The sequence below is a fragment of the Nematolebias whitei genome, chromosome 16 (genome assembly GCF_014905685.2).
Source record: "Nematolebias whitei isolate Nwh7 chromosome 16, NemWhi1, whole genome shotgun sequence".
NCBI classification, from domain to species: Eukaryota; Metazoa; Chordata; class Actinopteri; order Cyprinodontiformes; family Rivulidae; genus Nematolebias; species Nematolebias whitei.
In genome coordinates, this window is record NC_056513.1 from 11743051 (window position 1) to 11755114 (window position 12064).

Below are 12064 nucleotides of genomic sequence, written 5' to 3' on the forward strand. Positions count from 1 at the left end.
TGTGTGTGTGTGTGTGTGTGTGTGTGTACAGTCCACTTACCATGAAGGGCGAAACGTCTTGGCACAAAGTCCAGATGACCTGACTGAACATTGTTGGATTCCCTCAATTCATGCAAAGCATTTCTCTTTAAAATCTGCTTGTGCGTACTTGCTTTATTTTTGTCTTGTACTTTTATAATTTAGCTATTGTTTTGCTACACTTAACTTTTAGGACAGAACTATCTTTATTCTACCTTTAGCTATCATTCTGCCTATTTTTTTGCTACAGTTTGTTACACTTAACTTTTAGCTACCATTTTTTTTTCTTGTTTAGCTATAATTCTGCTGCTTTTAACTACAGTTTTGCTACCCTTTGTTTCTTTAAGTTTACGGCTTTTTAGCTAGTGTTTGGCTAATTTTAACTCAAACATTTTTTTTAATTCTTCCTACTGTTTTGCTTATTTTAACAGCTTTTACCCAATTCTAGCATATGTTTAGCTAATTTTAGCACTTGATTTCCTAATTTTGGCTACTGAATTACTGTATTTTCAGCTGTACATGTCGCACCACACTATAAGTCGCATCAACCAAATATGTCTAATAAAGTGGAAAAATCCATAAATATGTTGCTTCGCTGTGCACGCCGCAGGGCAGGCAAATTATGAAAATAAATAAATAAAGCGACATATAGGCCAAAAAATACGGTACTTGTTCTCTCCTTAGCAACCAATTTCCTGCTTTTAGCTTCAGCTTAGCTGCTTTTAGCTTATCCTACTGCTGCGTTCAGCTTGTGTCTTGCCATTTTTCCATTCAGGTTCAGTTCATTTTATCCTCTGTTGTGGTTGTCATAACTGTAACAATTCTGTTTCAGCTTATACAAATTTCAGCAAACTCATTCAACTTAGCTTTCACAGAAAATGAAAATTCTCTTCGGTGTCTACCTTCAGCGATGGCCCCCAGCACCAAGATGCCAGACTCTTTGATGACCCAGTCCGGATGGAAAAGCAAGCCTTTGAGCAGGGGTAGGAGATGGGGAAGCAACTCCTCGCGGAACACATTAGCCAGAACGTCCAGAGCTGCAGCAGAACATTTACCTGGCAGGGAGAAAGCATTTGTCCAATAATCAGATTACTGTGAAGTAAAAATATATAAACGCCTCCTGAAAATAATTTTTAATCAACACTTATAACCATAACATCATATAACGATACAAAAACAGCAGTTTTCTAAGCTGATTGATGTCTGAAATTTGTAAAACTGATCGAGCCCTTCTGTTTTTCCCCCATAAGTTTTATTTTTTTTACATTTTCTTCAGAACAGCACCAATACTACTGATTTATTGACAGTGAAAACAAACAAAAAATAATTTCCAGGTCACTGAACAGAGGTATAAATGCAAATTGTAAAAATTTAAATACAAAAAAAAAAAGAATAATCATATTTCCCCTTGAAGCCAGATTCTAACACCTAAACATACTTTTTGAGCAACTCAAAACCTGCATCCACTTTCTTTGGTGTGAGTTTTGACATTTGTTTTCATAAAGTTCTCAAATCAAAATCATAAAAAAATATATATTGGCAAGATGTAATTTCTTGATGTTTAAATCATTTTATGGTGACTATAAATCATGTAATAAAAGTGTCAACAAAAAAACAGCTAGCTAAAATCCAAAAGCCTCCATGATTCCTAATATTTAAACTCTATTATCTACTTAATTACCGGTACTTGTTTACGGCTCTTAGCTGCTCAGTGATCCACTTGTGTGTGTCACGCATGTGTTGACAGGTCAAATGCAGAGAACAAATCCTCTCTTTGCATGAAAACATAAAATGATGACAACAAAACGCTTCCTTCTTCTTGCTGTTAACACCTGCTGTAACTGGTGGACAGTAACTTACGAAGATTCCAGTCAGACAAAGTATCGTCATCGTCGTCCTCATCCTCATCGATGTCCTCCCCCTCCTCGCCTTCCCCTCCTTCGTGCTGCAGAGTCACGGTGCGAGACTTGTGGAAGCGAGGCTTGATGTCTTGCTCGCTGTCTGGAATTGTCTCATCTTCTTCAACGTCTCCCTGGGGAACAACAGAAATGAGGGTTGGATGTAAAAGCACCAAGATTAGAGGACGACGGTGTGAACAGCACTTGATTTCTTGAGGATGCGTACCTTTAGAAGAATAATATCTATCTCAGAGTATTTCATCCCATTTACCAAGATAGGAATCAGTCTAAGGAAAGAAAAAAAGTCGGATGAGATCATCTTGTCACATTCCAGTCCAGCATGCTGTCGGCATGAGAACACTTACTGAACCAAGTGACCAGACAGAGCCTCTTTACAGATGGGCTGCTCAGCCAGAGTCAGCCAGAACTCACAAGCTTCCAGAGCCACATTTTCATCTGGGTCCTGAGTCCGCTGCAGCATGTACTGGAAACAAGAAGACATTAACAGGCCATCCTCCAGAGAAGAGACATTTATGATGATGGGAGATGGAGCTGCAGCCTCACCTGGATGATGCTGTGCATGTGCGGGATGAGGCGGTCAATGCGAACTTCCAGCAGCATGACCAGAGCTCTGCAAACGTTCTTCCGAACTTCACTGTCTTCATCGCCAGCCAGAGCAAACAGACTCTGCAAAGGAAGAAGGACAAAACACAAAAAAATGTTTGCAAAAGAAGCAAGAAGCACACAGGGGCAACTCGCATACAGGAAAATGAGAAGTTGTGTAGAAAAGGACAAATGTGCAGAAAATTGTGCAAATGTGTAAATAATTTGCAGTGTTTTGACACATTTACAGTATCTAGGATTTCTTACAGAACAAATAGCTGCAGCACTCTGTAGCTTTTATTAAAATGGTGGAAATTGATCTTGAAAGTAGAGATGCACCGATCCGACATTAGTATCAGTATCGGTACCAATAATGGGAGGGAAAAATAATAATAACAATAATTGGATCGGGTATCTGCAGCGATGCACCGAGCCGATACAAGCATCGGTATCGAAAACATTCTTGATTGGGTATCGTGACAACGTGATCGATCCATAAGGACAAGAGCTGACTGCTGTTTATTTTAAATATCTCACAACCAAGCTAGTGAAGATTTTATTTCCTCTTATTTCAGCTCCTTATTTATTTTACATTATATTTAGAATTCCTGAACCATTTGAAAGGTTTGTTGAAATTCACTTTTTCATGTTTGACTAAAGTTGTCAACCTGTCGTTTTTGTAAGTTTCAGTATCTTTCTTGTTATTTATTTTACACTGAATGTTGTACTCATAAATGCACTGACTGATTGGTGTCAGCCTCCCCACCATCACAGACATCTACACCTCCAGATGCAGGAAGAGGGCCACCTGCATCATGAAGGACCCCACACACCCAGCACACACACTTTTTGCCCCGCTCCCCTCAGGCAGAAGGCTGAGGAACAGCTTCTACCCTGAGGCTGTTAGACTCATGAATCTCTAACCAGGAAAAATCACTGTGGGAAAACCCCCCTGAAAAATCGCTGTAATTCCACTTGATTGTTGATATGTGCTGCTGACTATCCATGATGCTGATCATTTCATGTTGCTGTGTTCGCAGAGAAATTAAGCTGATTTGACGGTTTCTCCAGGCGAGTTGGACAAAGGTGGCAGACTGTGGCAAGCCGACTGTGTCATTAATAGACACGTTACGTATTACATGACACAATGACATGCCATATAACTCTGGTGCCATCTAGCGGCTGAAAATGAGAGTGTTCAATATTTTCAGTCAGAATGAATGAAAACGGTCATAGCTCAGCCAAAAATTGGTTTATAAATATGGGAAAAATTCATAAATACGTTGCTTCGGCGTGTAAGTCTCAGGGCATGCAAATTACGCAAAAAAAAAAAAAAAAAAACCTGCGCCTTATAGAGCGAAAAATATGGTAATCAGTTTCTCCAAGTTAACATTTTAATATAATATCACCACAATCTTTTGTACAAACAGCTCCAGGCTACCCAGATCTGTAAGAGCAGCACTACAGTTTCCACTGGGACCTAAAATACTAACGTCTGCTTCATCATCACTGAAACTTTAAAAAGTTAGAAGCCATTCGATGTTTGGCCACGTGAAACCACCGTTGAAACAAAATCCCCACTTTTGATTTGGCTGCAATTTGGGTCATATTTGAGCAGAACTGTGGGAACATGTTTTAATGTGGAGGTGTTGTTCAAAACAAATTAAAGCTGTTCTTATTTTCTTTATTAATTATTTTTAATGTATTTAAACACATCGCATGCATCTTCAGGCATCCATTAGGTCACAGCCATTATATTGGAGGTTCTATGAAGACAAACTGAACTGCTCACCTCAATGAAAGTGTCAATGTTATCCATCAGAGCCTGAGCTCGGCCAATGATGAACTGATTCACACAAGCGATTGCATGAGATCTGAAAGGGGGGGAGAAAGTTGTTTTATTGAGACGATTCACCGCTGAAGACAAGAAGCTAGTCCAGACAGCAGAGCGGTTTCACTAACCTGATCTTGGGGCTGCAGTGTTTGAAGAACTGGAGAAATTTAGGAATCATGATATTGAGAGGTCTGTTGAGAGCGTCGCTATCCAACAGCTCTGATGAATCTTCACAGATCTTCTGTAGCGCTCCAAAAGAACCCTAAAGAAAAGAGGAAAAAAAAAAAAACTCAGATGAAAAAATAACAAGTATAGATTGTAAATTCCCGTTGAAAATTGTTGTACGTTACCTCACAGGTGTTATAGTCCTCAGAGTTAAGTAGATTACAAAGCTGAGGCAGGAGCTCTGGCCAAGTCTGCAGCTCTCCTTTAGATGCTATTGTTGTGATCAAAATGCCTTCATGACAGTAGAAAAGCTCATAAATGTTCCATTAACTCCCAGGAGTAACAAAGACACCATTAAAATACTGCATTTTTACCCACACAGCAACTTTACATGCTAAAATTCAGCTTCCCACGATAATCACTCACACTACAAAATGAAAAGCTTACTCCGTTTTCTTTCTTTCCTGTTTCACTCACACACACACACACACACACACACACCGATTGTAGCTCTGATGAGTGGCGAAGGATCTCCAATGTTGTTGAGGCATTCTCGCTTGATGAAATCGGCCACATTCGAAGGGAAGTTCTGGTAGTGAGCTTTGACGTTGTTCTTCAAAATCAGACCACTCAGAGAGCGAGTGGGCTCGTCTTCAGTGGGAAGAACACAGAGAAAAGAGCATTTTAAAGTGTGACCAAGAGGATAGACAGAAACGTTGGTCGAGGATGAGCAAAGTTACAGAGAACATCGAGTCACTACCGATGTTTTATTGTTGATGTTCCTAATTTATGATGCGTTTACATACCCTCAGATTTGAGGCTTGTGAGGACAAAAATGAGATAGTTGTTGAAGTCAGGAAACTGGTTAAGCTGCTCCAGTTTCTGCAGGAACTGTTAAAGAATTTCATCACTAGAAGTGCAAAATATTAATACGCCATCATACAATTTTAGCTTCTGTTTAAGCCACGGGTACCAAAGTGCGGTCCGCGGGCCATTTGCGGCCCTTGGAGTCATTTTGTGTGGTCCACAGCTGCAGTTTAAGATGGTATCATTTTAGCCAGCAGACTTAGTTCTATGCAGACTTTCTGCAAATAAGTTGGTAATCCTTTTTTATTTAATGTTTAGGTTTAACAGCAAAGCATTCTTCTCAAAATGAGCAATATTAAGCAAAATATAAACCTTTGGCTGTAATCTTTTTATTTTCACTTCATGGTAAACCTTTACTGATTTCTAGCAGAAAGGAGATTTTTGGATAATGATTCATAAAACTTGGCTAAATATTGCAGTTGATACAATAATCAAGAGGGAAACTGGACATTTTTAAATAAATATAATGTGGTATCATCTACATACGAGTTGATCAACTTTATCAATCCTATGCATATTAGGGCTGGGCGATATCTTAATATTTTAAAAATATCGAGAATTTCATACGAGATATGAAATGAGACTATATCAATATAAAACCATATAGTCTCATACTGTACGTAGTTATAATTATACTTGAAAATCCGTGTTTTTCTCCCAGTCTGCACCTTCACGCAGCCCCTCCTCCTCTCACTTACTGAATACAAACCCAGCCCCTCCCCCGCCTCCTGCTGTGTAAAACTGTGCTGCTGTTGCAGCTCCCACTGTGAACAAGCTAGATGCATATGCAGATATCAGTCGTCGCAATAGGTCTTTGTTCACAGTGGAGACACTCTGGTGACATGGATGTAAATTCCTGACAGGTGAGAAAATGACTGGGTAGCTGCTACAAAGGAGGAGTTTGGTGTTCAAGAAATGAACTGGTTTATAGCGGCATGGTATGAAGTTGTCTTCCCGTTAAAAAACATGGAGACAAATATCCAGCTTAGGGTGATTTTTTTTGCTGTGGTTCTTCTGGTATTTACACACAGCGGTAATTAGTGAAGCACAAACAAAAGCTCTAACAGCAAGGCTCCATCGATGTCAAGAGAGAAAAATATCCAAGCACGACATGCAGCACAGCACTTTACACAGAGCGATGCATTCAGTAGCATTGGAACAGCCACGGTGCATTCAAGAGCATTAGGAACCATGAAATTCAGAAAGAAACAAGCCATAACCAAACAGAACAAAGCTCAGTAAACAAGCCAACTACACAACAATGTGAACTTTCTAACAGCTTTGTTATTAAAGATTAAATGAATATACTTCATTAGAATCAGACTTGTTAAAGAGCAAGTCAACCTTTCATTATGTTATGTTTTGTGTTTAAATTTTAAGTGCACAGCTGTGTTTTAGGTTTTGTTATGCAGGAAAAAAAAAACTGTTTTATTTTTGAGACATTTCTTTTGTACAGTTACAGCTGTTTGTTAATAAAGGTGCCTGTGTGACAATTGGGGCTAAGCTTCGACTCAGAAATATATTTTTGTTATTACTTTATGGAAAGGAAAAAAAATATTGAGATGTATATCATATATCGCCATTCATCTTAAAAATATCAAGATATTAATTTTGGTCCATATCGCCCAGCCCTAATGAATTGTTGTAGCAACTGACAGCTGGAGGATTTTCAGAACTTCCATCAGCGTTTTGGCCGTCCATGGTCCAAAACGCTGATCGATCCCCTTTTAAAAGGACACTTTCTCAAATTACGCTTTTGTTACTGAGAACAGACTAAAATGAACTTTCCAAACATAAACCCAACAAATCAAATCCTTTTTAATTAAAAAAAATATAAGCTTAGTGTTTATGAGGCTTTTAATGTTTTGTATCTAGAACATTTTAAAACTCGTTCTCTACCAAAATTAGTAAACTTTTGTCTTTTCTCCAACATATTGTTCACACTGAGTTAAATTCACATTTTTTGCCCCACGAGTACTTTCATCTGGATAGTTTTGGCCCACATATGAAAACATCTGGATATCCCTGGTTTAAATGGGGTAAATTAATGCCCAATCACCATCTCAGCTCTGTGCACATGGCAACACAAGCATACAGTTTTTGCTGTCACCCATGTCCCAAAAGCTGATGTGGGGGAGGAAATATTTCACACTTTTACTTCTCACTCTCACTGTTCATCACAGTCATCACAGAGGTAAAGGATACTTCTTGAACAGCTCTCTGAGTTGCCGTGTCCGGAGACTGGGAGTCTTTGAGGAGCTGAAGCACCTGCTGCAGACCCTGTTCATCTGGCTGCCACTCCATCCTAAAAAGACACGACACTCATGAGCTGTTAGAATGGAATGTACACATATTTGTGCTCACAGACAAGACGACGAAACAAGCTGCTTATGTGCTATGTCAAGATGGGTGGATTGAGTTCAGCCTCCAACACATTGTTGTGTGAAGAGGTGTGCAGGTAAAGGAGGGTCATGTTTTGGAAAGAGTTATCTGAATGCTTAAAGATGTTTAATAAAGAATAAGAAATGAATCAAGGCAAGTAAAAACAAAATTAAGAATTATTCAACATATTGTATAATAATCAAGTGATTGTTATGTACCTGTAATATGATCACATTTTATAATCAACAGTATTTGGGATCAGAAATGTGACTGTTAGTTGAGAAAAACAGAAGTCGGAGTGGAAAACGCAGAAAGTTAAACAGAGCAGATGTAGCTAAAAGCAAAGTTAAGAAGAGGAAAGCAATTGGGAAGTTGTTTGGTACCTAATCTGTTGCTATGGCCCGTAACTAAGGCCGTTGCTATGGGATGATAAGTAGCAACTAGTCAGAATAGAACGAGTTACAGAAAAAGTCAGTTACAAGGAGAAGGAGTTGTTGAGATTATGGTGGACTCTGGAGAAAAGAGGACAGAGTTGTGTGTGATTTTTATAGCTAGAAAGAATTTGATCAGATCCGAAGAAGCAGAGGCAAGACAGAAGAGTCGACCAGACATGAGTAGCAGAGTGAGAGACCATCCGAGGTCTCAACCCGGATGGTCCAAGGTCAAGTTTTAATTCGGAAAAGCTACATATAAAAGCAGTGCAGCAAGGACGTTAGAACTGTTTATGGACACTCTCTTCCATTTCTCTTCTGAAGACCACTCTACCATGGATGGAAAAGAAGGACAGTTACCTGCTTGTCTCCATCTCAACAAAGACTCAAAGATTTAAAATAAAACGGCTGTGGATCGCAGAGAAAGACAGTAATTGGAAGGCTAAATTCTTAGGATTTATTTTACTTTTTAAAGGATAATTTTTTATTTTTAAATTTAGTTTTCTATTTTCCTTATCTTTCTATTTTACAATGGATGTAACTTGCTTTGCTGCTAAATTTTTGATGCCATAATGAGCTGTACCCCGAAGTAAAACTATCGATTAAAGAAGCAATTCTTTATTCGTCAAAGTCGCAGTATATTGTCCTAAAACAGCTCGTCAACTTGGGAGATTCTGATACAGGACAACTCGCATTAAAATCTTAAAATACCTTTCTAATCATAAACATATATGACGAAAGAAGCAAAAACTGACATAGGACATGATTGTTATGGCCTACCACCAAACAGCAAAGGCAGACAATAATATCTTTGGTTGCGTTTGTGTCTGTTAGCAAACAGTGAACAACTGGATGAAATTAAATGGATCCTTCAAAAAGTAATAACTGGATGTACATGTACTAATTAACTTTGGGACGTTGCTACGCCAATCAGTATTTTCCAACTTAAAAATAGCTATAAGTCCATTTTATACAAAAGAGCTAAATTTTGACTGATGTGGTAGTTGCTCAGACAACATACACCGAGCGTGCTATAGCATAAGACCGTGTTATTTAAACCAACATGGCCATACATTTATAATTTTAATCCAGTTAAATAGACCATGTTTTCCCCTTCTTATTAAAGAACCAGTAGCCTGAGCATAATCAGTCAGTTAAAAGGCAGGACTGTTTTTTTGTGGTTTATTTTTCTGTTTGACCGCAATAGCAAACAGGTACTCAATGATGGTTGACCAGATTATTCTTCTTTTAAATTGAAAACGTCATATCTACCTGGAAAACCTGTATAAGTTTAATAGTGATCTTTAGAAGTTTTATATTTTACTGAATTACATAGAAATTATACTTTTACACATAATATATGGATAACTTAATGCTCTACTCTTGTAGTCCCCGAGACTCAGTGACCTAACCTGTATGAAGGGTGAATGAATACGCTCAGAATACCTTTAGTGAGCCTTGAATGAAATGTAACAAAGGTAGAAGTACGTACAAGCGTTAAATTGTTAAAACTGTATGAGATTACCTTAAATTTGACGTTTAAATTATCTCAATTTTTTTGAAAACCTATGTAAATATTTGAAGTGATGGATCAAAAAAAACAAAAACAAATCGGCTTTATAAATCGTCCGTCGGACGCACTTTAAAAAGATCTGCACAGGCCAGTCAGGAACTTTAAATCGGTCGACATCTACCACTTGTTGTTGCTAATACAGTAGCAGTTAGTAATTGTGACCTAATGAGCGTTTTTCTTCATGAGGCCCAGACGACAGGCGTTAGTTAGCTTAGCGTCGCTAACGTATTAGCACTTAGCTGTGTCACAGGTAGCTAAACACTAATCCAGCGTCAGTTACACAGACGTCACGTTACACATAACACTACCAAAAAGAAACATGAACGATTAATCAAAGCGACTGCGAAAACGATTCAACGGTATGCATAACAGAACAGCAACAGCAAGTAGCATATATGGTTAGCATTATTAAAAGTAGCGCCAAAGGTTTTTACCTTTTTTCTCCGGTGTGGTGGATTTTATACGTTTCTACAGAAAAAAATGCAGCTACGTTGTAAAAACTAACATTAAATAAAACACGACAGCGATCTGAGGCCTAATATACAAAACTGTGATCCCTGTAGGTGTGTGTTTTCTACGCTAGCTTGTATATGACAGAGGCTGCATGCTTTGAGATCGAGCCGGGTGGTTTGTTTGACTCATTTCGGCTTCCGTAGTCAACATTGTTGAACAAGGTGGGACGTTGAAAACACTATTAGGTAATAATATTAATAATATATTAATCTATACATATGTTGGTGTGCAGGTTTAGGAAAAATCTAATTTTTAATGTAACTGCATCCTTTTAGTAAAATAAATATAAATATTATATGTGTTTTTTGTGTTTCACTTTTGACCACAAGATGGTGCTAACTTTCAACTGTTGTAGACCTAAGTACCATGAAGGTGCAGTAATGCAAATACTGTACATTACTGTACAAATGTGGGCAAGAGTGACAGCACTACAAGTTGTAATATTATAAAGAATTTGTTTTTTATATCTATTCAAATAAACTTGAGGTTCATGTCAGAAAAGTGTCTTGAATTATTAAACCATATCTAAATTCCTATTAGATCATGTGCATGTGCATGATGTGATCGCGCGTGCACCAGTGAACCTTCTACTTCCTCAGGCGGCTGAGGCGAGCTGGACTCACCTCCTTCTACAGGTGCGCAGTGCTCCAGCATCAACGTGTGGCATGAAGGCTGCACAGCTGCAGAGAGAAAAGCTTTGCAGAGAGTGGTGAAGGATGCACAGAAGTCTGTTGGAGTCAGCCTCCCCACTATCACAGACATTTACACCTTCAGATGCAGGAAGAGGGCCACCAGCTTCATGAAGGACCACACTCACCCAGCACACACACTTTTTGCCCCGCTCACCTCAGGCAGGAGGTTGCCAAGCATTAAGTGTAGAACCACTAGACTGAGGAACAGCTTCTACCCTAAAGCTGTTAGACTCATGAATCCCTAACCAGAAACATCACTGTAATGCCACTTTAATTTGCGATATGTAACTTTATCTGTGCTGCTGATTATCCATGCTGCTGATCTGTAATTTTAAGCTGCTGTATTCATACCCATCTGCTCACAACAGACATGTTCAGGCTGCTGTTTAATATACCGTATTATATTATATTATTATTGATTAGCATATATCTTAGATCCTTATACACTATTTATTTTTATAGTTTACATTTTTGCTATTTTTTGGGTGTAACTGGGACCTTGAATACACAATTTACTCCCACCTCATGTACCACATGTGATGAAAATTATAATTAAAAAAAACATTGAACCTTGAAGGGTGCCCATTTAAATATGCCTGATAGGATTTTGTCAAACCCTCCCTTTCTATTGTGTAACTGTTTGGTGTCAAGCAACCCAGCCAGGCTTAAGCTACTGCATGTTTTTTTTTTTAAAGCTTTAAAATATTTAGAAAAAAATCAAATAAAATAATGGCATTGCTGCAATGCACAGAAAACGTACTGCATAATTTATTAAGCTTTGATATACTGTATTTTGTTTTGGTTTTATTTGTAAAATTGATTTTTAAACGTGCTAATGGCCTTGACAGCATAAACACAGCAACAATACTTATGTTGAATTTTTGTTAATGTTTAAAGGGCCTCAGAGCTAAATCATTTGCCAAAAGCAATAAATCTGTTTTACTGTTTTTAAAGTTTTTCTTTCTGAAATGAAAGACAACAAAACAAACTAACCAATTACTCGTGTACTGGTTATGATGGAGTAAATGCTGATTATGTATACTTTTATACTTTTGGAACTTTGCAACTATATTTACATTTTACCCACT

At 38.1% G+C, this 12064-nt stretch overlaps 1 protein-coding gene across 1 annotated transcript in view; it reads right to left on the reverse strand.

Annotated features, from left to right (window-relative positions):
- Positions 1 to 10357, reverse strand: part of LOC119422802 (transportin-2) — a 16049-nt gene extending 5692 nt beyond the window's left edge. The window contains exons 1-12 of the mRNA XM_037690201.1: positions 10206 to 10357; positions 7591 to 7690; positions 5325 to 5400; positions 5020 to 5169; positions 4704 to 4810; positions 4482 to 4615; positions 4312 to 4393; positions 2481 to 2603; positions 2282 to 2400; positions 2143 to 2203; positions 1879 to 2050; positions 921 to 1073 (exon numbers count right to left, since the gene is read on the reverse strand). Coding sequence (XP_037546129.1) covers positions 921 to 1073; positions 1879 to 2050; positions 2143 to 2203; positions 2282 to 2400; positions 2481 to 2603; positions 4312 to 4393; positions 4482 to 4615; positions 4704 to 4810; positions 5020 to 5169; positions 5325 to 5400; positions 7591 to 7689 — 1276 coding nt within the window. The 5' untranslated portion in view covers position 7690; positions 10206 to 10357. The remainder of the gene's footprint in view (positions 1 to 920; positions 1074 to 1878; positions 2051 to 2142; positions 2204 to 2281; positions 2401 to 2480; positions 2604 to 4311; positions 4394 to 4481; positions 4616 to 4703; positions 4811 to 5019; positions 5170 to 5324; positions 5401 to 7590; positions 7691 to 10205) is intronic.
- Between the last annotated feature and the right edge of the window lie 1707 nt (positions 10358 to 12064).